The sequence below is a fragment of the Odocoileus virginianus genome, chromosome 5, assembly GCF_023699985.2.
Source record: "Odocoileus virginianus isolate 20LAN1187 ecotype Illinois chromosome 5, Ovbor_1.2, whole genome shotgun sequence".
Lineage (NCBI taxonomy): Eukaryota > Metazoa > Chordata > Mammalia > Artiodactyla > Cervidae > Odocoileus > Odocoileus virginianus.
This window is the reverse complement of record NC_069678.1, coordinates 56,653,936-56,676,890: the sequence shown is the minus strand read 5'-3', so window position 1 is coordinate 56,676,890 and position 22,955 is coordinate 56,653,936. Positions and strand designations below refer to the sequence as shown.

Genomic DNA, 22,955 nt, shown 5'->3' with positions numbered 1-22,955 from the left:
GATATATTTCTGTTGTGTGTAATAAAAGATAAATTCATAAAATCTTGGCCTTTACCCAGTTATTCTTTAAAATTTTATAAAATGCTTCTTCATACATCCAACTAAAATATGTGTGAGTATATTTTGAGCAGATGAAATAAGAATTATGGAAAGAATTTACAATTTACTAATGGAGAAACCTCCACTGAGATTTAATTTAACAAGTACTGTAGAAATGTAAGCTTGTTTAGCTTTAGTCAAATACATGGAATACTCAGGAATAGATAATGGATAAGTAAATAGTTTTAAAGTTGAAAAGTAGAAAAAAGGTCCAGGGAAATGAATTTAACAGTGTAGCTTCTTTATGGTCTTCTTAAAATTAAAGCATTAGAAATATAACAGAACCATGTGAAAACATTGTTTCCTATTTAACAACAAGGCAACTGACAACAAGATTATTTTTCAACATAAAATTCAAATGAACTAAGCTTTCTCTCCTGGAGCTTTCTCCCCTGGCTTCTGTAAGATGATCTTCCAACTCTGTAACCAACCACTATAATTCCCCACTGGGATTCAAGGAGAAAGGAATACATGACTTGACAATTAATTAAGCTACTTGTTCTACATGCATTTCCATCACATTATTTTGGCAATATTAAATACTGAAAAGTTTTTAAAGTGTAAAAATCTCGATTTGCACATACTGTTTTATCTTCCCGAAAAAGCCATCCAGTTTGGGCACGCGTGAAAGAAATTGATTTGGTGGATAAGGTTGCAGAGTAAATATCACTACTCATTAAAATGTCAACCTCTTCTTCTGTTTCCATCTCTGATTCCTGAGACGGAGGCAAAAGGTAGATATAAGAAACTAAGTTTTTAAAGGTTATTAGTGCCACAAATGAAAATATCAACAATTAAAACATTACAGATTTCAAAAAGCAAAAAGGACCAATTCTAAAAACAATTACAGAAGTTTAAACGTCCTATCTCTAAATAAGTTGGGTTTCCCTTATGGCTCAGCTGGTAAAGAATCCACATACAATGCGGGAGACCTGGGTTCGATCCCTGGGTTAGGACAATCCCCCATAGAAGAGAAAGGCTACCCACTCCAGTATTTTGGCCTAGAGAATTCCATGGACTGGGTAGTCCATGGGGTTGCAAAGAGTCAGACATGACTAAGTGACTTTCACTTTTATCTAAGTAAGTTAGAATTGTAACTAACTATGAATCTAAAAATACAGGACACATGAAAAATGTACCTTGTAATGAAAATAATAGTTTACCCCATCACAGAAATAGATAATGGAAATAATACTAGATTACCCATTACATAAACACAGAGTACGTAATTACAGAAGATTTAAGAATTAAGTAGACAGGTCTGAGACAAAATGCCTATACAAAGGTTTTGTTTTCTTTAAATACAGATGAATCTTACTTAATTTTTTTAACCTGAAGACCCACTGCTATCATTTGAACCCTTCTTTCCCAATAGTTTTAAGTGGAAGGAAGGAAGGGAAGAGAAGAAAGGAAAGAAAGGAAAGGAAAGGAGAAAGGAAAGGAGTATAGGATCTTCTCTGTACTCATCATAGAAAGAAAAGGAATCCATAAATATCATCCCATGGTTTCCAAACTCAATTAGCAGCCTTGCTTCAACATATTCCACAGAGCTGGCATATAATAATTGGTCAATAATTATTTTTTAAAAGAGAAAGCTTTGCGTTTGTTTCACGTACAGAAATATAACTAAATGACCAAGTACAGAAGAGTAACTGAGTAAGTAATAAATGAGGTTCTATTCTCTAATAGGCTAAGAGAGTTTCCCTGATACTTAGGACCACAGAATCCGAAAGAGAGGAGGAGAAAAAAGGACGAACCCAGAGCCTTAGTGGATAGTGAGAACCATCCATAGGGTTTACAATAACTAGAGGCTCTATTTTCCATATTTCCTGATTTCTAGATTCCCAAGAGGCCCAATTTTTATTCCTCACCACCAAACTTTCACCCACATTTCCTTCACCCTTTCAAGTGAGGAATGGAAAATCTTGACATTAATGCTAAGGCTGTAACAGATGAAAATGTATTCCTGATAACCCAAACTAATTCTGAACACAACTGCAAAATTTTGGCTGGCATAGATTGTATAGAACTGTTAATCCTCATGATGCAAATATGTTATAAATTAGGATTTCATGTATTAGCTTGGGAACAACACTATATATAACACTACCTATGAAGAAATTTGCCTTAAGTTTCAAACATCCCATTTCAAATAAACTTTTTTTATATAATCTTATTTATGGATTTATTTTTGGCTGTGTGCAAGGGCTTTTCTCTAGTTTAGGTGAGTGGGTGCAGGTCTCTAGTTGTGGCACTGTGTTCTCATCGCAGTGGCTCCTCGTGTTGCAGAACACAGGCTCCAGGGCGCAGGCTCAATAGTTGTGGCACGTGGGCTTAGTTGATTCTCGACATCTGGGATCTTCCTGGACCAAGGATCACATCCATGTCTCTCTCTTGCACTGGCAGGCGGATTCTTTAGCAGTTAGCCATGAGGGAAGCCCGCAAAAAACATCTGAAACAGAACACTTCTATAAATTGTACACTGACTATCTCCTAACCACATCATTGAAAATGACCTGTTATTAATTACATTCACCCAGCAAACATTTAATAAAGTTATTACTTATATATATATATATAGGAGAAAAAATCAAGCATTCCTTGTCTTGAGAATTACTGCTCACTATCTAGCTTTTCTATATTCTTTCAGACATAAAATACACACGCATATACCCTAAATACATCACCTAATATTTACACCACTAGCCTTAATATCTGGCTTCTCTTTTAGTATCATCTTTCTAACTCATCTATTGCCTCATTAGCTATCCCATTTTTATTTAAGACACAAGAATTCAAATTATTTAGTACATTTCTGAAAGTCTAGAATAAAGGTCAGCAGACTATGAACAGTCAAATACAGTGCACCGCCTGTTTTCATAAGTAGAATTTGATCAGAACACAGCCATACTCATTCATTTATATATTGTTTAAGGTGACTTTTACGTTAATAACAACAGAGGTGAGTAGCTGTGACAGAGACCATATGACCCCACAAATATATTTAAATATCTAAAATATTGACTCTCTCCCTTACAGAAAGAGTTTGGCAAACTCTAGCTTAGAATGCACTGATGGCTGTATTAAGTACCAGAGAATACAACTCAAAGAAGCCCACACCTTTGAGGAGCTTAGCCCCCAAAAAGAAGAATGCCATATAGATTTAAAAAAAAAAAAGAAAGAAAGAAATAGCACTAGAAGCTCTACAGTACCAGATTTAGTGGAGCATCAAGAAAAGAATGGTCACCCAGGAGGGGAGGAAGTAACAACACTAAATAGGTATCCCACAGGGTGAGAGTGTAAAAAGTGTATTCCTAGAAGTGGAAACATGAACAAAGGAATGGAATACTAAATAGCCTGGAAAAAACTGCAAAGAGTTCAGCATGAGGGTAGCTATGATAACACGGTAAGGCAAACATGGGAAAAGTCAGCAAAAGCCACGTCATGAAGGAACCATGCCACGAGGAAGAAACTGGATTTCATTCTTCTTGGCAATAGGGAACTCCTAAAGTGTGTTTAAGGAAGACAAGTTTCATGAATTTGTTTTCAATGTTCAACCTATCTCCAATATGTGAGACAATTTAGAAGCAGAGAAGATGGGGGCCAGGAAGATCATTTATGAGACATTTGTGACAGTCCAGCTAACATAGTGAGGATCTAAATTATGGCAATAACAGCATGAATAAAAAAGGGATAATTATAAGGCATTTGGAGAGGGAAATGGAAACCCACTCCAGTATTATTGCCTGGAGAATCCCAGGGACAGAGAGAGGAGCCTGGTGGACTGCTGTGCATGGGGTCGCACAGAGTCGGACACGACTGAAGCAATTTAGCATGCATGCACCCATAAGGCATTAGGAGGACAAGAATAACCACACATGTTCTCTAATTAGGAACCTGAGAGTACAAGAAAAGATGTCCAAACAATTACAAGCTTTCTGAACAGAAAAGGATGTCAATCACCAAAAGAAAGAAAATGGGAGAACAGGCACCCTGGAGGGAAAATAATGAGTTAAGTCTTCACTAAACTGAATTTTGAGGTACTTAAGAGACACATATGATACACAATAGGCATTTAAATAGGTCCCCACTCAGAAGATCTGAGTTACAAGTATATACTCGTGAATTATCAACTAATAAGAGGTAGTGAGAGCTGTGGGGATATTCTGGCAAATTGTAAAAATGAGAACAACATCAAGGGCCTATCAATATTCAAGAAGTAAGCAGAGAAAGAGCCGCTTGAAGAACGTGAAAGAGGAGGGTGAAAAAGTTGGCTTAAAGCTCAACTTTCAGAAAACTAAGATCACGGCATCCGGTCCCATGACTTCATGGCAAATAGATGGTGATACAGTGGAAACAGTGGCTGACTTTATTTTTCTGGGCCCAAAATCACTGCAGATAGTGACTGCACCCATGAAATTAAAAGACACTTACTCCTTGGAAGGAAAGTTATGAACAACTTAGACAGCATATTAAAAGCAGAGACATTACTTTGCCAAAAAAGGTCCATCTAGTCAAGGCTTTGGTTTTTCCAGTAGTGATGTATGGATGTGAGAGTTGAACTATAAAGAAAGCTGAGTGCAGAAGAACTGATGCTTTTGAACTGTGGTATTGGAGAAGACTCTTGAGAGTCCCTTGGACTGCAAGGAGATCCAACCAGTCCATCCTAAAGGAGATCAGTCCTGGGTGTTCATGGAAGGACTGATGTTGAAGCTGAAACTCCAGTAGTTTGGCCACCTGATGCAAAGAGTTGACTCATTTGAAAAGACCCTGATGTTGGGAAAGATTTAAGGTAGGAGGAGAAGGGGACGACAGAGGATGAGATGGTTGGATGGCATCACTGACTCAATGGACATGACTTTGGGTAGGCTCCGGGAGTTGGTGATGGACAGGGAGGCCTGGAGTGCTGTAGTTCATGGGGTCGCAAAGAGTCGGACACGACTGAGTGACTGAACTGAATTGAACTGAACTGAGACAGAGAAAAAGGAAGAGGCAAAGGAGAGTAAGACGGAAACATGGGAAAAGAACATCTATTGGCCAAAGTCAAATCACAAGGAAATGAAATTTTAAGAACTGAGTTACTAATAATAGAAAAAACTTCAGAGACGTCTATATAAAGAGAAGGTTGAAACAAGTGCACTGGTATCAGCAATGGATTCATTATCAACATCCCCTAAAACCCCAAACCCTACTTCCTTTTCCAAATGCTCTGATGTATCAGTGAAACCACCATCATGTACACTACATATAGTCTGTGCAGTGTGCAATACCATCATGCTTAAAAAGCAAGGTACATACCTTAATTTTAAAATATCAATATACTTTACTGCTAAAAATGCTAGCCATCATCTGAACCGTCAGCGAATCATAATCTGTTTGCTGGTGAGGATTCAAAATATTTCAGTTCAGTTCAGTCGCTCAGTCATGTCCAACTCTTTGCAACCGCATGAACCACAGCACGCCAGGCCTCCCTATCCATCACCAACTCCTGGAGTTTATCCAAATTCATGTCCAATCGAGTTGGTGATGCCATCCAACCATCTCATCCTCTATCATCCCCTTCTCATCCTGCCCTCAATCTTTCCCATCATCAGGGTCTTTTCAAATGAGTCAACTCTTCGCATCAGGTGGCCAAAGTATTTGAGTTTCAGCTTCAACATCAGTCCTTCCATGAACACCCAGGACTGATCTCCTTTAGGATGGACTGGTTGGATCTCCTTGCAGTCCAAGGGACTCTCAAGAGTCTTGTCCAGCACCACAGTTCAAAAGCATCAGTTCTTCTGCACTCAGCTTTCTTTATCGTCCAACTTTCACATCCATACATGACTACTGGAAAAACCAAAGCCTTGACTAGATGGACCTTTGTTGACCAAATAATGTCTCTGCTTTTCAATATGCTGTGTAGGTTGGTCATAACTTTTCTTCCAAGGAGTAAGCGTCTTTTAATTTCACGGCTGCAATCACCATCTGCAGTGATTTTGGAATCCAAAAAAATAAAGTCAGCCACTGTTTCCACTGTATCACCATCTATTTGCCATGAAGTGACAGGACCAGATGCCATGATCTTAGTTTTCTGAAAGTTGAGTTTTAAGCCAACTTTTCCACCCTCCTCTTTCACTTTCATCAAGAGGCTCTTTAGTTCTTCTTCATTTTACACAGAGACATGAAGTTAAGCAAATATTGTTGTTAAAACAGCAGCAAAAGACTTGCCACAAACCTTCAATTCGTAAAAAATGCAGTATCTGTGAAATGCAATAAAGTATGCCTATAACCATAAAAACACATATTTTCCCCCCTTCCATTCTCTCCTTTTCCAATCCACCTGGCATACTCACTGTGTGACCTTAGAGGTATCATTTAATATTTATAAGCCTCAATGTTTTTGTCTATAAAATAGAGATGATACTATTTAGACAGATTATTTAAGGATTTAATGAGAAGAGCTTTCAAGTACCTAGATCACAGTCCCGATATACTGGCATTTAATGCTTCATCAGTTCAGTTCAGACACTCAGTTGTATCCATTTCTTTGCAACTCCATAGACTGCAGCATCCCAGCCAGGCTTCCCTGTCCATCACCAACTCCCGCAGCTTACTCAAATTCATGTCCATTGAATTGGTGATGCCATCCAACCATCTCATCCTCTAATGTCCTCTTCTCCTCCCGCCTTCAATCTTTCCCAGCATCAGTGTCTTTTCAAATGAGTCAGCTCTTCACATCAGGTAGCCAAAGTACTGGAGCTTCAGCTTCAGCATCAGTCCTTCCAAGGAATATTCAGGATTGATTTCCTTTAGGATTGAGTGGTTTGATCTCCTTGCTGTCCCAGGGACTCTCAGAGAGAGTTTTCTTCAACACGACATTTCAAAAGCATCAATTCTTTGATGTTCAGTTTTCTTTATGGTCCAACTCTCACATCCATACATGACTACTGGAAAAACTATAGCTTTGACTAGACGGACCTTTGTCCAGAGAGATGTCTCTGCTTTTTAATATGCAGTCTAGGTTTGTCACAGCTTTTCTTCCAATCAGCAAGCATCTTTTCATTTCATCACCATCTGCAGTGATTTTGAACCCAAGAAAATAAAGTCACTGTTTCCATTGTTTCCCCACCTATTTACCATGAACTGATGGAACTGGATGCCATGATCTTAGTTTTCTGAATGCTGAGTTTTAAGCCAGCCTTTTCACTCTCCTCTTCCATCAAGAGGCTCTTTAGTTCCTCTTTGCTTTCTGCCATAAGGGTGGTCATCTGAATATCTGAGGTTATTGATATTTCTCCTGGCAATCTTGATTCCAGCTTGTGCTTCATCCAGCCAAGCATTCTGCATGATGTACTCTGCATATAAGTTAAATAAGCAGGGTGACAATATACAGCCTTGACATACTCTTTGGGATTGGAATGAAAACTGAACTTTTCTAGTCCTGTGACCACTGCTGAGTTTTTCAGATTTGCTGGCATGCTGAGTGCAGCACTTTGACAGCATCATCTTTTAGGATTTAAAATAGTTCAGCTGGAATTCCATCACCTCCACTAGCTTTGTTTCATAGTGATGCATCTTAATACCCACTCAACTTCACACTCCAAGATGTCTAGCTCTAGCTGAGTTATTACACCACTGTGGATTTTATCCGATCATTAAGATCTTTTTGTATAGTTCTTCTGTGTATTCTTGCCACCTCTTCTTAATATCTTCTGCTTCTGTTAGGTCCATACCATTTCTCTTCTTTATTGTGCACATCTTTGCATGAAATGTTCCCTTACTATCTCACATTTTCTCGAAGAAACCGCTAGTCTTCCCCATTCTATTGTTTTCCTCTATTTCTTTGCATTGATCACTTAGAAAGGCTTTCTTCTCTCTCCTTGCTATTCTTTGCAACTCTGTATTCATATATGATAGTAACTGATATACAGTTGGCCCTCCATATTGACAGGTTCCACATCTACAGATACAACCAACCAAGGATGAAAAATATTTTGGGAAAAGATTCCAGAAAGTTCCAAAAACCAAAATTTAAACTTGCCACGAAGTCCAGTCAACTATTTACAAGGCATTTACATTGTACAACTATTTACTTGTGCGTCTGTGGATTTTGATAACCTCAGGGTTCCTAGCATCATTCCCCGGCAGATACCAAGGGACAAACTATATACTATTAATACAATGCCACTATACATAGCACCTGCTACTGCTGCTGCTAAGTCGCTTCAGTCGTGTCTGACTCTGTGCAACCCCACAGACGGCAGCCCACCAGGCTCCTCTGTCCCTGGGATTCTCCATGCAAGAACACTGGAGTGGGTTGCCATTTCCTTCTTCAATGCCTGCATGCATGCTAAGTCGCTTCAGTCGTGTCTGACTCTGTGTGACCCAATGGACAGCAGCCCTCCAGGCTCCTCTGTCCACAGGATTCTCCAGGCAAGAATACTGGAGTGGGTAGCCATTTCCTTCTCCATACGTAGCACCTAGCAGTGTCTAGATGCATTTTATTAGGTCCTTGATAAATGTTTAAGGAAGGGAGGGAAAGAGGAAAAGTCAAAGAACTATGTAAAATTAATTCACATAAATTACTTTTTGATCATATCAATATGCTGTTTAAGAATCTTGCTCTGTTATCAACTATGTGTGCCTGCATAAAATAAAAATAAAAACAAAATAAAAGCAACAGTGATAAAACAAAATGTTGATTTAAGAACATCTGTAGGGCTATCAATGATACATATATAGATACTATAAAAGCTGTTTCTTTGGTTTACAGCAGGGAAAGGAGCTTTTAGGGAACAATGGATCAAGATAATGCTGCACATGGTTTTTCAAAGGTGGTTGTAAAGGCAAAAACCAATATGGAGATACGGTGTTTAGAAGGAATATAATTTTACACTTTAAGAGCAAAAAGAAAGAGAAAAGAAAGCTAGCCAAAGAGTTAGGGATAGTAAAAGGGTACAAAGAACCAAAAAAGGTGGTCATATTAAAGAGAAAGAGATGGTTTACAACCCTAAAATAAAGTAGGGCCAGAGCAGGTTCAATAAATGAGAACTACAAGAAGTTAGAGTTTATTTAACCAGGAGATCATCAGTGAATTATGAGCAAACAGATTCAATAGTTTAGTCAGGATAAAGAACAGATGATAACAAAAAAATTTTTTAAAAACTAGAGGTAAGAAAATGGAAACTTTGGGAATAAACCATCTCAATTATGTCTTATGTCTTTCAAAACAATTACACTGAGGCTTGGCTGCATACACAGACATTTTTTTTAAACAATTTACAGGAATTTGCTCAACATGCTCACCTCATGGTGTATTCGCTGATAAACTTTTTGTTCATTGTCTAATACTACAAAAGATTCAGAGGGTGCCGCATCCCCATTGAAAATGAAGCTTAAATCCCCTCGTTGGCACTTCATGTCACTAAAGTCTATGAGAGTAGTGTCAAGCCTGTGAAAGATGGATAGATGAGAAATTCTGACAAATAAAATTTCAATAAAACTCCATATTAATGAAACAAGCTTTGTTCCTTCTAAACTCAAACCAAGAGGCTAATACCATATTTCAAAGCCAAACTTATAGATAAGAGCTAAATTTAAAATATCTCATTAAAAAACACCAAAAGAATATTTAAATATATATTCAGTTTTACCTATATTTCATTTTCCTGAATGTATAACTTCATTAATCCAGCAGGAGGAAGGTTGTTTTCCCATTGCAGATGCACTTCCCTACCTGTACCCCATTCTATTTCCCGCCCTTCCTGACCTTAAGGAAGAAGGGCAGAAAAGAAAAGCAAACCTGTCTAACACTTTTTGATCCCTTTAAGACCAAGTTGCTAGCTCAACAGAGTATAGCTGACCCTTGACCACAGGGGTTTGGAGCACTGACTCCCATCCCCTCCATATATAACTTTACAGTTGGCCCTCCATAGGTACATTTCTACACTCTCAGATTCAACCAACCTTGGGTCATGTAGTACTATAATATATATTTATTGAAAAAATATCTGTGTATAAGAAGGCCCAAGTAGTTCAAACCAGTACTGTTAAAAGGTCTGCTGTATATATGAAGAGTATAGCAATGGATGGACCACATTCTCAGATTAAGGACTGTGTGTCCACAGCCTGGTCCTTGCGAGCTGCATCAATGCTGATGCTTAATCATACAGTACGAAACCTTGCTTCATCCTTCAATGCAATAAACCATTTGATTTACTCCAAATTCTTGGCCTTTTTGTTTGACTCCTCAGATTCAGATTAGCATTCTCTTTCCCAACATTTTCTTTTCTAACATCCCTACAGCCTGAAACATTATGGATCTTTCCTATGGCAAATATTCATGTATTCAAACACCTGTATGTTTGTTGTGTTCATTGTAACCAAGACCTGACATGGTTGACCCAATGGGTTGGTCTCAAATAAATTCTAGAAACCACTACTTGGTGAAATTAGAGAGAATAATGGAGTGGGAAAGTTTACAAGTACCCTGATGTGCTTCAATCTTGCCCAAGGCTTTGTGGTCTCCAGATCACCATATCAGGACCTCTCTGACTAGCTGCTCAAAACACAGTCCTTAATCTAAGAAATAGGCCCACATAGCTGTTAAGAAATGCTGATCACACCCAACAAAAGAAAATTTCTTTTAAGTCTTTGTGAGAGGTCCGCCCTGGCTACTGAGTTTCTAACACAATATAAGAACTCATTACTTTGTAGGATTTTCCATTCTCACCATAGACAAGGCAAATGAGTGGGCACTACTAGTTTCCCTTTATAGAAGTTGAAAAATGGAACATATTTCACAGGCTGCATCAAAAGAATAACCAAGGTTACATATAATTTAACTCCCAAACTAGTAACTTTTGAAAGTGAAGGTGACACTATTAATAATTTTACTAGGGCAACAGAGATGAATAGGGAAGTATGATTAATCTATGTAGAAGAAGCTCTTTTCTGAGTCATGTAAAATATATACACCCCTCAGAGTCAAATAAGAAGTCCTAAAAAAATAGCAAGGCACCAACTCCTGTAGGAGTGAACTTGACCTGCTGTTTTATAGTTGAATTCTTGCTCCTGGTCCACTTTCAGTGGCCTGCTACTGCAGTATTGGTGCTTGTCTACTAAACATATTCTGTTATTGCTTGTACATGTGGCACAAGAGAAAATGATGCCCATAAAAGGGGCTTATCTCCTACCTCTATAAGATGTGGGCTACTTAAGTCTCAAAAAGGGGACAGATCATTTTATATGAGTGGCCTATTTGGACTCCATGCTTCAGCTACCAGGGAACTCTATACCCCTCAAAAAAAGAGGTCTGGGCCTCTGGGCCTATTCTATAGTCTTTTGCCTCCACTCCCTTCTTGCCCATTCTGGGTGAGAATAGTAGTGGGTTGCAAGAGGTGGGGGTGAGAGAAGAGATGCACAGAGAGACAAAGACAGACTGACATTGGCAACATTTGAGCCCTTAAATCTAGCCACACCTAAAACCAGTCATTGTCAATTTTTATTTTATATGTGTTTTCATAATTTGCAACTGAAAGACTATCTAATACAACTTAGATATTAGACATATTAGATAGCATAGTAAGCTGTATCAAACATGCCTCATAATGATATAATTTATCATGGTGATATTTTAATGTATTAACTAGTCCTTGGCTTTCAGCTTAATGAGCCTAAATACTTCTAATTTTTACCATGTAATTCACCATGAAGGACATACAGTTCTTTATACAGAAAGATTCAAATAGAAAATGTTCTTTTACAGATAAAAACTTGATAAATGCCCAAGTAACAGTGAAAAGAAAATAGGGCCTACCCTTGAGATAGGAAGAGCTCAAATGAGACAGTTCGCAAAGATTATTTAGGTCAATGGCTATATATTACCTTAAAATTATTAATAGTGAAAATATCTATTAGTATTCTCAACAATAAAGTTGTTCATATTACTATTTCTACTAAAATATGAATTTCTCCTAGACACCAAAGAATATATTGTGTTGTTTTTTGCCCATGCAGCTTGCAGGATCTTAGTTCCCCAACCAGAGATGGAATCTATGTTCTTGGTAGTGAAAGCATGCAGTTCTAACTACTTGATCGCCAGGGGATTCCCAAAGAAGATACTTTAAATAATCACACTGCTGTCATGAGATACAAGTAAAAATCATTTAAAGTGATGTTTAAAAGAACTAATTATCTCATGATATTTAAATGTGAAAGTTTTTGCTTCATATTAACAAACTTGTTTTTCTTTTAATTCTTCATCTATGCAAAAAACCTTTACCATACATTCCTAAATGCAGCTTCTCCATTACTCTAGTTAACTTTGATAACCAGCATTTTGAACCTATCACTCCTTCGACCTCAGTAAAGAGCTCACCTGTTAGCAAGCCCCAGGCTTCAGTGTCTTACTAAATTACAGCAGCTTCCCTTAAGCTACCTTCTTTGACACAATTATTCTCTCAGGCTCTTATTCTCATATGTCTATCTTAGCCATTTTGTGGGGGTTTTTTTAATCATCTATATTTATTATGTAATATGTATCATGTCATTTACTTTTAAAAGATATATATAAATGTGAAATAATTCTTTAAAAGAAAGAAGCTCCTTTTCTCCTAAATTTAAGAATCAAACGGAACCAAAACTAACCTGTAATGCAGCACATGGAAGACAATACTATTTCCCAAGTTATCTACTAATTTTGGCAAGTACCTATATCAAAAATTTTTAAACTGATAATTTTTTGAAATCCATAATATATTGCTAACAACAGACTACTGAATTAAATCTATATCATTAACAAATCCTTTCATATTTTTTCATCTATACTGTGTTTTCCAAGGTTTCTGTAATGACCATTAATTTAATGTGCATGAGAACTTTCATGATGAGCAATATCTGAGGAGGTTATATTTAAAAAACAAAAACATGGAAAACTCTACCCTAGCCAATAGAATTTTGCTTGAGAATAATTACCCTAGAATTTATTTCTAACTAAAGGTCATCTCTTCACTATAATTCATCATACTTAATAATTAACCTCATAAACAACTGATTTTCTTTAAATTTCTGTCTTGTGATGTGATAAGAAGTCACATGATAAAAAGACAGTAAATCAGAGAGGTCCCGGCTCAGCCATTAATTTGCAATATGCTCATAAAAATCACTTCACCTTTCTGAACTTTCTAATCTATAAAATGAAGAGTGTATATAACTTTTTAAAACATCTCTAGTTCTAGATCTCTACATACTCAAATTAATATTGTGAATTTTTATAAACACAGGCATATAAAATTATATGTATACATATGTAAATATACTAATATGAATACATTAAAATGGGGACATCTCCTGGCAGTCTAGTGGTTAGGACTGTGCGCTCTTAATGTTCAGGGCCCAAGTTTGATCCCTGGTTGGGGAACTAAAATCCCACAAGCTGCACATTACGGCTAGTTAAAAAAAAGTTGGCATATTCACTAGCATTCTTATATAGCTTAAATAGGTATCATTTATATAATTTGTTGTTCAATGCTAAGTCGTGTCCAACTCTGCAACACCATGGACGGCAGCACACCAGACACCTCTGTCCTCCACTATCTCCCAGAATTTGCTCCAATTCATGTCCATTCAATCAGTGATACTAACTAACCACCTCATCCTCTGCCACCCACTTCTCCTTTTGCCTTCAATCTTTCCGAGCATGAGGGTCTTTTCCAATGACTCAGCTCTTTGCATCAGGTGACAAAGTATTGGAGCTTCAACTTCAGCATCAGTCCTTCCAATGAATGTTCAGGGCTGATTTCCTTTAGGATTGGCTGGTTTGATCTCCCTGCTATCCAAGGGACTCTTAACATTAAAAAAAACTAAGATCATGGCATGTGGTCATCCCATCATTTCAAGGCAAACAGAAGGGGAAAAAATGGAAGCAGTGACAGATTTTATTTTCTTGGGCTTCAAAATCACTGCAGATGGTGACTGAAGCCATGAAATTCAAAGACATTTGCTCCTTGGAGGAAAGCTATGGCAAACTTAGATAGCATATTAAAAAGCAGAGATACCACTTTGCTAACATAGATAGGTCCATCTACTCAAAGCTACGGTTTTTCTAGTAGTCATGCACGGATGTGAGAGTTGGCCATAAAGAAAGCTGAGTGCCGAAAAAGTGATCATTTATAAATATACCTATATTAATATAAAGAGGTAATGATAAAATTCTGAAATGAGTAAAATAAATAGATTCTCCATGAGATCCAAATATCAATTTAAAAAGAAAACAGAAGAAAATTAAAACTAGCCTTAAAAAATATTCACTAGAATGGATAAATGAATGGCTAGAAGCATGAGTGGGAAGATAAGGGAGGGAACAGTAGGAAAGAGATGCAGTAAAAAAGGACAAGAGTTAGGTCCTCCTAATGTTGTTCTTCATTCCCTAAAAAGCTAGGAAGAGGGGCATGACCATCTTAAATCTTCTTGGTATTGTATTATTATCTTCATTCTACTTGCCTTCTAGATAGTCTGTAGTTGAACAATAATACCTTTGTTTTAGTCATGATTTTATGCCTTTGGTTTCTTATCTCTAGTACCTCAAGGGAGATAAAACATTGTGAATATATTATGACATGTTTAAGTTATAAAATACTACATCCATGTATAAGCTTCTACAACAGAAAGAAAAGCTTCCTCTAAATTTCAGTTATCTGTTACTAAGAGAAAAATAAAATCACCTTACCTGATATTGATACCTTGCTTGTATATTTTACATGCATCAGAAGGCAGAATTCGGGAAAGTAAAGGCACTGTATTGGTAAAAAGAAAAGTGAAAAATAACCACCTAAAGTTTTGAGACATTATAAATTTTTTAATTAGAAGAACAGTAATGTAACCTTTTACTATTTTATCAAAATTGTCATAATTTCCTTTAAAAATAACATTTTTCCACTGAAAAATAATACACAAAGCAATTTTGAGCAACTTCAAATATCTACTATTTAATTGTAATTACCATCACCACCTGGAGAAGGAAATGGCAACCCACTCCAGTATTCCTGCCTGGAGAATCCCAAGGACAGAGGAGCCTGGTGGGCTACAGTTCACGGGGTAGCAAAGAGTTGGATACGACTGAGCGACTTCACTTTCACTTCCACCATCACCACCACCCACCACCAAATACAAATAAGAGTAGCAGAACTAATGCAGTGCCATTCTTGGTACATATTGCAGGATGCTACTGTTAGTGAGAAAACAAGGCCTTTTGGTAACTAAACCCTCCGGAAGGGGTAACCAGATAAACCTGGATCTCATCTAATTCTTTATATATAACTGCATAAAATACCAGAAAAGTAATATGTGTAATAGAAAAATACACTTTTAGAGCTAGTTGAATTTGGGTTTGAATCCTAAATACATAGATTACTCAATAAGCTCAATGTACAATAGTTTTAAAATTCTTAAAATACAATCATACTATTGAATTATACATTTCTACATTCCAGTGTTGCTCACATTCATATCATAAGCTATATTCTTATAGCTTTTTAATATTCATTATCTGCTATATTTTGAGGAAAGAAGAGTTATTCTATGGATAAATAAATCTACATAACAGGCTATAAAATTAAACTACCATATACCAAAAAAAGAAAAGAATGTGAAACTCAAAATTCTTGAAATTAAAGATCTCATCACATGTACAGGTGTATGTATGTGTGTGTATCTGTGTAAGATGTATTACATGTATATTTTATAAAACTCAAGTGTTTTAAAAATGGGTGATAAAAATCAACCTGGTTAGAAAGAAAGACCCTGGAGAAAACTAAAGGCTAGGTTTTTAGTTAACTTTTTCAAAAGTTTTCTAAATTTTTGAATATTTTCTAATTAACATTAAAAGCTTTTTTAATTCTTTAGAGGTTATTCAATCTAAAGTGATTACATAATTAAAGACAGTTTTCTAGACTTTTTATTTTATAAAAATAAGAAAAGTTTACAGCCCAGAAGGAGTATCACCTAAAAGTTACCCTGGTCAAAGAACATAAGAAATCATTTTCCAATCAAATTTTTCCTTATATGAAACAACAGAAGTTAAGAAGAGTAATAGTGGCATACGTGTGTGCGTGCTAAGTCACTTCAGTCATGTCCAACTCTTTATGACCCCATGGACTGTAGCCTGCCAGGCTTCTCTATCATGGGATTCTCCAGGCAGGAATACTAGAGTGGGTTGCCATTTCCTACTCCAATAATGGCATAAATCTATATAAATGATCAAAGCTCCTCTTTCTTACTTATTTTACCAATTAGATGCCGAGAAGGTACTAGCATTTTCAGGTCTAATTAATGTGATCTCTGCCAATGTGTCTGGTTGTTTAAAGTAAAAGATAACATGGGAGGGTCTTTCTTACTTATCAATTAAGATTTACTTTTTCTGTTCTTAAATATTTTATTTCAATGCATTCCAAAAACAGAGCAATTTTCATTTTCCCAATTTTGTGATGACTTTTTCTTCCCCTACGTAAACTGAACAATTAGCCTCTCTATGTCTTAAGTTATTTCAACTGTATCTGAGAGTCTAACATAGTACTCCAAAGGCAGTATAATCCACTGACCTGAAAAATGAATAGTCTCTAAGTTTTCATTCTGGCTTTGCTGTCACTTACTCCCTGATTTTAAGAAGAGTCTAGGCCTGATGTTTTCCATCTATAATATGCAAAAAAAAAAAAAAAAGTCCTAAAAACAGGACAGATATTCTGTAGATTATGAGATAAAGAAAAAAACTATTAGTTCTTCTGTTGAAACATACCATACACACAATGTTAAGTTTGTAGTGATTATAATACTATAAATTATTTAACACTTTACGGCATCTAAAGTGCTTCCTTCAAAAACATGATTTCATTTCATCTACACCAAAACAAAGACTTGAAAATAGGTTGGATGTTTATTCCTACTCCCACTTTTAAAAGGAAAATGCTGAAGCTCAGTAAAAATATGTGATTTTCCAAGTCAAATAGGAGCCAGTACTTCTGATTCCATTTTAAGGCTTTTCTATACCTAAAAACTCACTCTGGAATAATTTAGTTGCCTTGAGACTTGCTATTAACCAAGTCTGAGGCTATTTTCAGCCAAACACTTAAGAAGAAAGAGTGGAGTTTTTGTGCTCCACTACCACTAAACTAAACTTAGCCCTGGATCTCAGTATTTCTTAACTTGCCCTTATTTCTGGGTTGCCTCTTTCTTTTCTTTTCTTTTTTTTAATATCAGGGACTTTAACAAGGGAGGAAGCATGTCTAAACTCTAGGAAAAAGCTTGATAATCAAATCTTATGACAGAGATTATCTAATGTTTTTTAATCCAAAGCATCTAAACTATATCTAGGAAATGAGTTTAGTTTTTAGAATGACAGATGACATCCAACCATCAGGTGCTAATAATGTGACATGAAATCAGTAAAAACCTTTATCAACAATGAACCAGATGTGCTAACTTTCTTGCATCAAAGTCAAGTTCTCAGAGAAGCAATACATTTATTTAAAAATAATTTTTATTATATTTTTCCCATGTCTTGGGGCATGTGGGATCTCTGTTCTCCAATCAGGGATTGAACCCAATGCCCCTGCTCAGAGTCTTAACCACTGGACCACCAGGGAAGTCCCAGAAGCAATACTTTAAACAAGTACCTCAGTGGTTACATAATAAACTTGATTATGCAACAGTTACAATGTGTTTACAACTACAGATAATATGTGCAATTTCAGGAGTAATTATATCCATTTCAATTTGTTCATGTAATTGAAATGTCACTTTTAAAATATTTTAGAATATTTTGCTCAGCAAGATAAAGTGACAATTTTAGAATCCAAAACACTAACAGTTACTAAGACAGTCAATTAAAGAGCCAGTATACTCTAAGATCAGCAAGAATGACTGGGGTCTTTATAGATAGAAAAAAGAACAGTGAAAAAAATAGCATGCAGACTTTAGACCAATCTAACCTGGAGTTCTTTTATTACATAATGCTACTACATCTCTTTTTCTTTTGGTATTCTAGGACACTGGGACTTCTGAATGATAGAGATAAAGCATTATCAGAGTTAAGAAAATCTTGGGTGAGTTTTTTTGGCCACACCATGGCACTTGTGGGATCTCAGTTCTCCACAAGGGATTGAAACTGGGCCAGAGTCAGTAGTAAAGAGTCCACTTGCAATGCTGGCGACAGAGTTCGACCCCTAGGTCAGGAAGATCCCCCTGGAAAATGAAATGGCAACCCACTCCAGTATTCTTGCCTGGAGAATTCCATGGACAGAGGATCCTAGTGGACTACAGTCCACGAGGTCACAAAAAGAGTCAGATGGGACTTAGTGACTAAACAACACCACCACCATCTACAGCAGGAGTGAAAGCCCAGAATCCTAACCACTAGACCACCAGGGAACTCCCGTATGTGTGATTTTGATGGAGCCAAAATCAGCCTGATAAGCCAAAGTTGTAACTGATTATATTTAGGGATTAAAATTTTATATTTAGAGATTAAATAAACAGAAACATCTTAATCACCCATCTCATAAAGTATTATGCTGCTGTTTTATTTAAAAAGGAAGTACTTCTTCTTGAACTAGAATGTAAGATATTTACGATAGATTAAGTAAAAGTGACAAAATGCATAATAATTGTGTGATTTCATTTAAAAAACTAATGCTGAGGCTATATATATATATATATTTATATTTATATGTGTGTACAAACACATGTTCATAAGCATTGAAAAGAGTTTGAAAATATTCATATGAAACATTAATAGTCATCTCTAGAGTGGTCTCTGTCAGTATATTATTTATTGTTATGATTATTTTATGATTTATTTTTATGATTATTTTGGTGATAAGCATTCAAATGTTTATATTATAAAGATTAATTCAGATGCTTTAGAAAACACACATAAGCACACTATATTATCCAATATATATATAGATTACATTAAAAAATGTTTAACCCAAAAGTCAGTTGTTTGGATAGTTATTTATTTAGTAAAGTACAGGTCACTAGGATCAAACTTCCTATTTGGACACAAGTTTCCTAAGTAGACTCAAGTTTAAAATGAGGAAGAGAGAAAACTTACCTTACCGAGGTAAATAAAAAATGACTATAAAATATCTAGGAATTAACATCTTTTATAAATAAGTGGAATAGTGTGCAACCAAACAGTGTGTTAAGACAGTGGCTATAAAGTATGCAATAAAAGCAGCAAAAGTGATTGAAGGATGACAAAATAGACAAAATCAATTAATGTTAACCAAATTCTTCACATTTAAATACTGTATGTCACATCTAAATACTGTATGTCAAATTTCCCTAAATTCGGTAATCTAATAATCCCATAGTTATTCTTCTCTTCTCTCTGAAAATTCCTCACATTAAATTATTATATTTGAACCAGCATTTTGTTTTTAAATAAGACAATTTTTTACCTTAAAAAAATCATATGGAAGTTAATAATCAGGTTGGGATAATGAAATATTACTATAGGGCTGTATGGGCTTCCCTGCTGGCTCAGACAGTATACAATCTACCTGCACTATGGGAGACCTGGGTTCAACCCCTGGTTTGGGAAGATCCACTGGAGAAGGGAATAGCAACCCACTCCAGTATTTCATGGACAGAGAAGATGAGCAAGCTATAGTCCATGGGGTCTCAAAGAGTCGAACAGAACTGAGCGACTCATACACACAGGGTTTTATAACCATTATATTCAACAGGATGAAAAATATTTAAATTTCTTTACAGCAAGTATTGGTTATTTTAACATTTCTATATAATAGTTATTTTTGCACTTGCATTTTCGCATACATACATATTTTACAGTAAAACATAGCACATTCTTACCCCAGCTTTGAAAATCCCAGTGAAGTTCGAGATAAAAGTCACCTAGCTGAGAAATGAAATATGTATAATTAGTAAATGCATACCTTAGTCAACAGCTCTTATACCTACTTAACATTTTGCTTTAAAAAAATATGTTATCATTAAAGATATACAGACAGAAATAGGAAATAATTTCAATTATGGGGTTGAAGAACCAAAATATATATATATATATATATATAGTTATTACTTAAAATAATGTTACAATAGCAGACATTACTACACTTACCTACAAAGGAAAATACATACCACTCTAGATTTTACAAGAACATTTTAATCACATAAAACTGATAGGCATTTAAATTTGCATCAATAAATATTCCACTTCTCAGTATAACCAAAACAAAATGAGTAGTATTGTGAAAATAGTTAATAACTTTAGAAGTGTTATAAAAAAAACTTCTAAAATGATTATTGTGTAGGCTCATAATGATCTAATAAAATCACTCACTGCAACAGAAACTTTTTTCCTATAAAGTGAGAACACAAGTTTTCTAAATCTGAAATAATATGTCATCATATTATCTATAGACAATGTTTTTATTTTTTAAATTAGAAGCTAAACAACTATAACTGTTCAAGGAACTATTAATCAAATAGTCTCAAAATATTTTATCCCTTGAGATTTCAAAAAATAGCATACCTAAAAGAAGACATAGTCCTAGGTCTTTCTCCCACAGTTTTTTCAGGCATCCAAAATAAAGAGTAAAAAATAACAGAAAACAAACCTCTCTCCCTTTCTGCACCACTACACCCAGCTCTACCATCATGAAGTAGGATAGATAAAGAGTTTTGTTATATACAGAAAATGCAAACTGCCCCTACTAGCAGTAGAGGTTTTTGCTCATAGAAAATTTTTGAATCCAAAGGACAAAGGAAAATTACTTCCATTAATTATCACTTACCTTCTTTTTTCTTAGAGCTGTTACCTAATTTATTGAAAGCAATAATTCTTTATCTACCTTCTAAGTTCAAAGCAAATAATGCTTCCCATAAGATTACACACTATAATCAGTATTTCTTAATGTCATTACTGCTTAATTGAAGCACGATTTTTACTATTTCTTGACCCTTAATAATTAGCGAAAAATTAAACTGCATTTTTTAAATGCTTAAAAGTACACTTGCAATTACAGTTCAGGTACAAAATCAGTCAAGAAATTCAGCTTACCTCTTTCAGGGCTTTTAATAATCGAGGTCGTTTTTCTTCAACACTTTCCCTGGATTGCTGCTTAAGCTTCCTTAAAAGAGCTGTAACTAAAATTTAAATTTCAAAAAAAAATTTAATTTAAAATAAATTTTGCCATGTTAGACTGCTAATTATACCTCAAAAAAAATTGTGAAAAAAAATGTCACCATGCTAAGAAACACCACTGGCTTATTACACACAGAAATAATACAGATATTGTGAATACGTTAGATAATACCTTTGGCAAAGCTGTTATGATCCTCAAGAAAAAATGAAAGGAGATACCTCAACATCAACTTCCAGTCATACTAGCTTTGGTGGTCTTTAATCATCAGCAAGGCTTCATCTGACTGAGTTAAGATTTCCAACCTCAGTCAGATGATGCAATGTCCTGTTGTTAACATTGATCTAAAAGATGATCTCAAAGATAGAAAATCTCAAAAATCATACTAGATATTATTTTTCTAAAAATGCAATTATCTACAAAATGTTACCAGTTACATCTGTTCTTTTACTTGAGACTGTACTTTTTCTCACATACTACCAACATAGCATAAAAATACTAAAATGAACCCTATTCTATCTGTAAAAAGAACTTCTGACTCTAAACAAAAACCCTGAAACCTCCACAGTGTCTTCTCAATAGTTAACAGATATTCAGACAAATTGTTTAAGTGCAAACGACAGCTTTACTACTTATTAGCTGTGTCAATATGGAACACTTATTTAATTTCCCTAAACTTCAGTTTCTTTTTTCATTTGTCAAGTAAGAATAAATCTATATTAAAATCTATAGTAAATCTCAAGTAAAATCTACTATAAAGAGTTACTATAGAGGCTCAATATAAACTGCTTACTACCATGCCTGCAATTAGGTAATAGGACTTTTGTTTACTAGAATGAAGGTCTAAAATATACCAGCAAACTCAATCTCTCACATTTACTGACATAAGGGAAAACATAAGCCTTGAATAAAATAAGATAAAAAATGTATTAGTGGGGTGGAGAATGTATACATCAATACATGGTGGAAGAGGAGAGTGAAAAAGTTGGCTTAAAGCTCAACATTCAGAAAACTAAAATCATGGCAGCCGGTCCCATCACTTCATGGCAAATAGATGGGAAAACAGTGGAAACAGTGGCTGACTATTTTCTTGGGCTCCAAAATCACTGCAGATGGTGACTGCAGCCATGAAATTAAAAGACACTTCCTCCTTGGAAGGAAAGTTATGAACAACTTAGACAGCATATTAAAAAGCAGAGACATTACTTTGTCAACAAAGGTCCACCTAGTCAAGGTGATGGTTTTTCCAGTAGTTATGTATGGATGTGAGAGTTGGACTGTAAAGAAAGCTGAGTGCAAAGGAATTGATGCTTTTGAACTGTGGTGCTGGACAAGACTCTTGAGAGTCCCTTGGACTGCAAGGAGATCCAACCAGTCCATCCTAAAGGAGATCAGTCCTGGGTGTTCATTGGAAGGACTGATGTTGAAGCTGAAACTCCAATACTTTGGCCACCTGATGCGAAGAGCTGACTCATTTGAAAAGACCCTGATGCTGGGAAAGATTGAGCGCAGGACGAGAAGGGGACGACATGGGATAAAATGGTTGGATGGCATCACCGACTCAATGGACATGAGTTTGGGTAAACTCCAGGAGTTGGTGATGGACAGGGAGGCCTAGCGTGCTGTGGTTCATGGGGTCACAAAGAGTCAGACACGACTGAGCGACTGAACTGAACTGATGCTAAAATGAAAACTTCAGCTACCTACATC

General features: G+C 35.8%; 1 protein-coding gene across 1 annotated transcript in view; it reads right to left on the bottom strand.

Annotated features, from left to right (window-relative positions):
* The window catches only part of ANKRD13C (ankyrin repeat domain 13C), a 92,786-nt gene that overhangs the window by 27,317 nt on the left and 42,514 nt on the right, over positions 1–22,955 (bottom strand). Inside the window, exons 4-8 of the mRNA XM_020896199.2 lie at positions 21,164–21,249; positions 19,954–19,999; positions 14,810–14,876; positions 9,388–9,532; positions 684–815 (exon numbers count right to left, since the gene is read on the bottom strand). Of these exons, the coding sequence (XP_020751858.1) occupies positions 684–815; positions 9,388–9,532; positions 14,810–14,876; positions 19,954–19,999; positions 21,164–21,249 (476 nt within the window). The remainder of the gene's footprint in view (positions 1–683; positions 816–9,387; positions 9,533–14,809; positions 14,877–19,953; positions 20,000–21,163; positions 21,250–22,955) is intronic.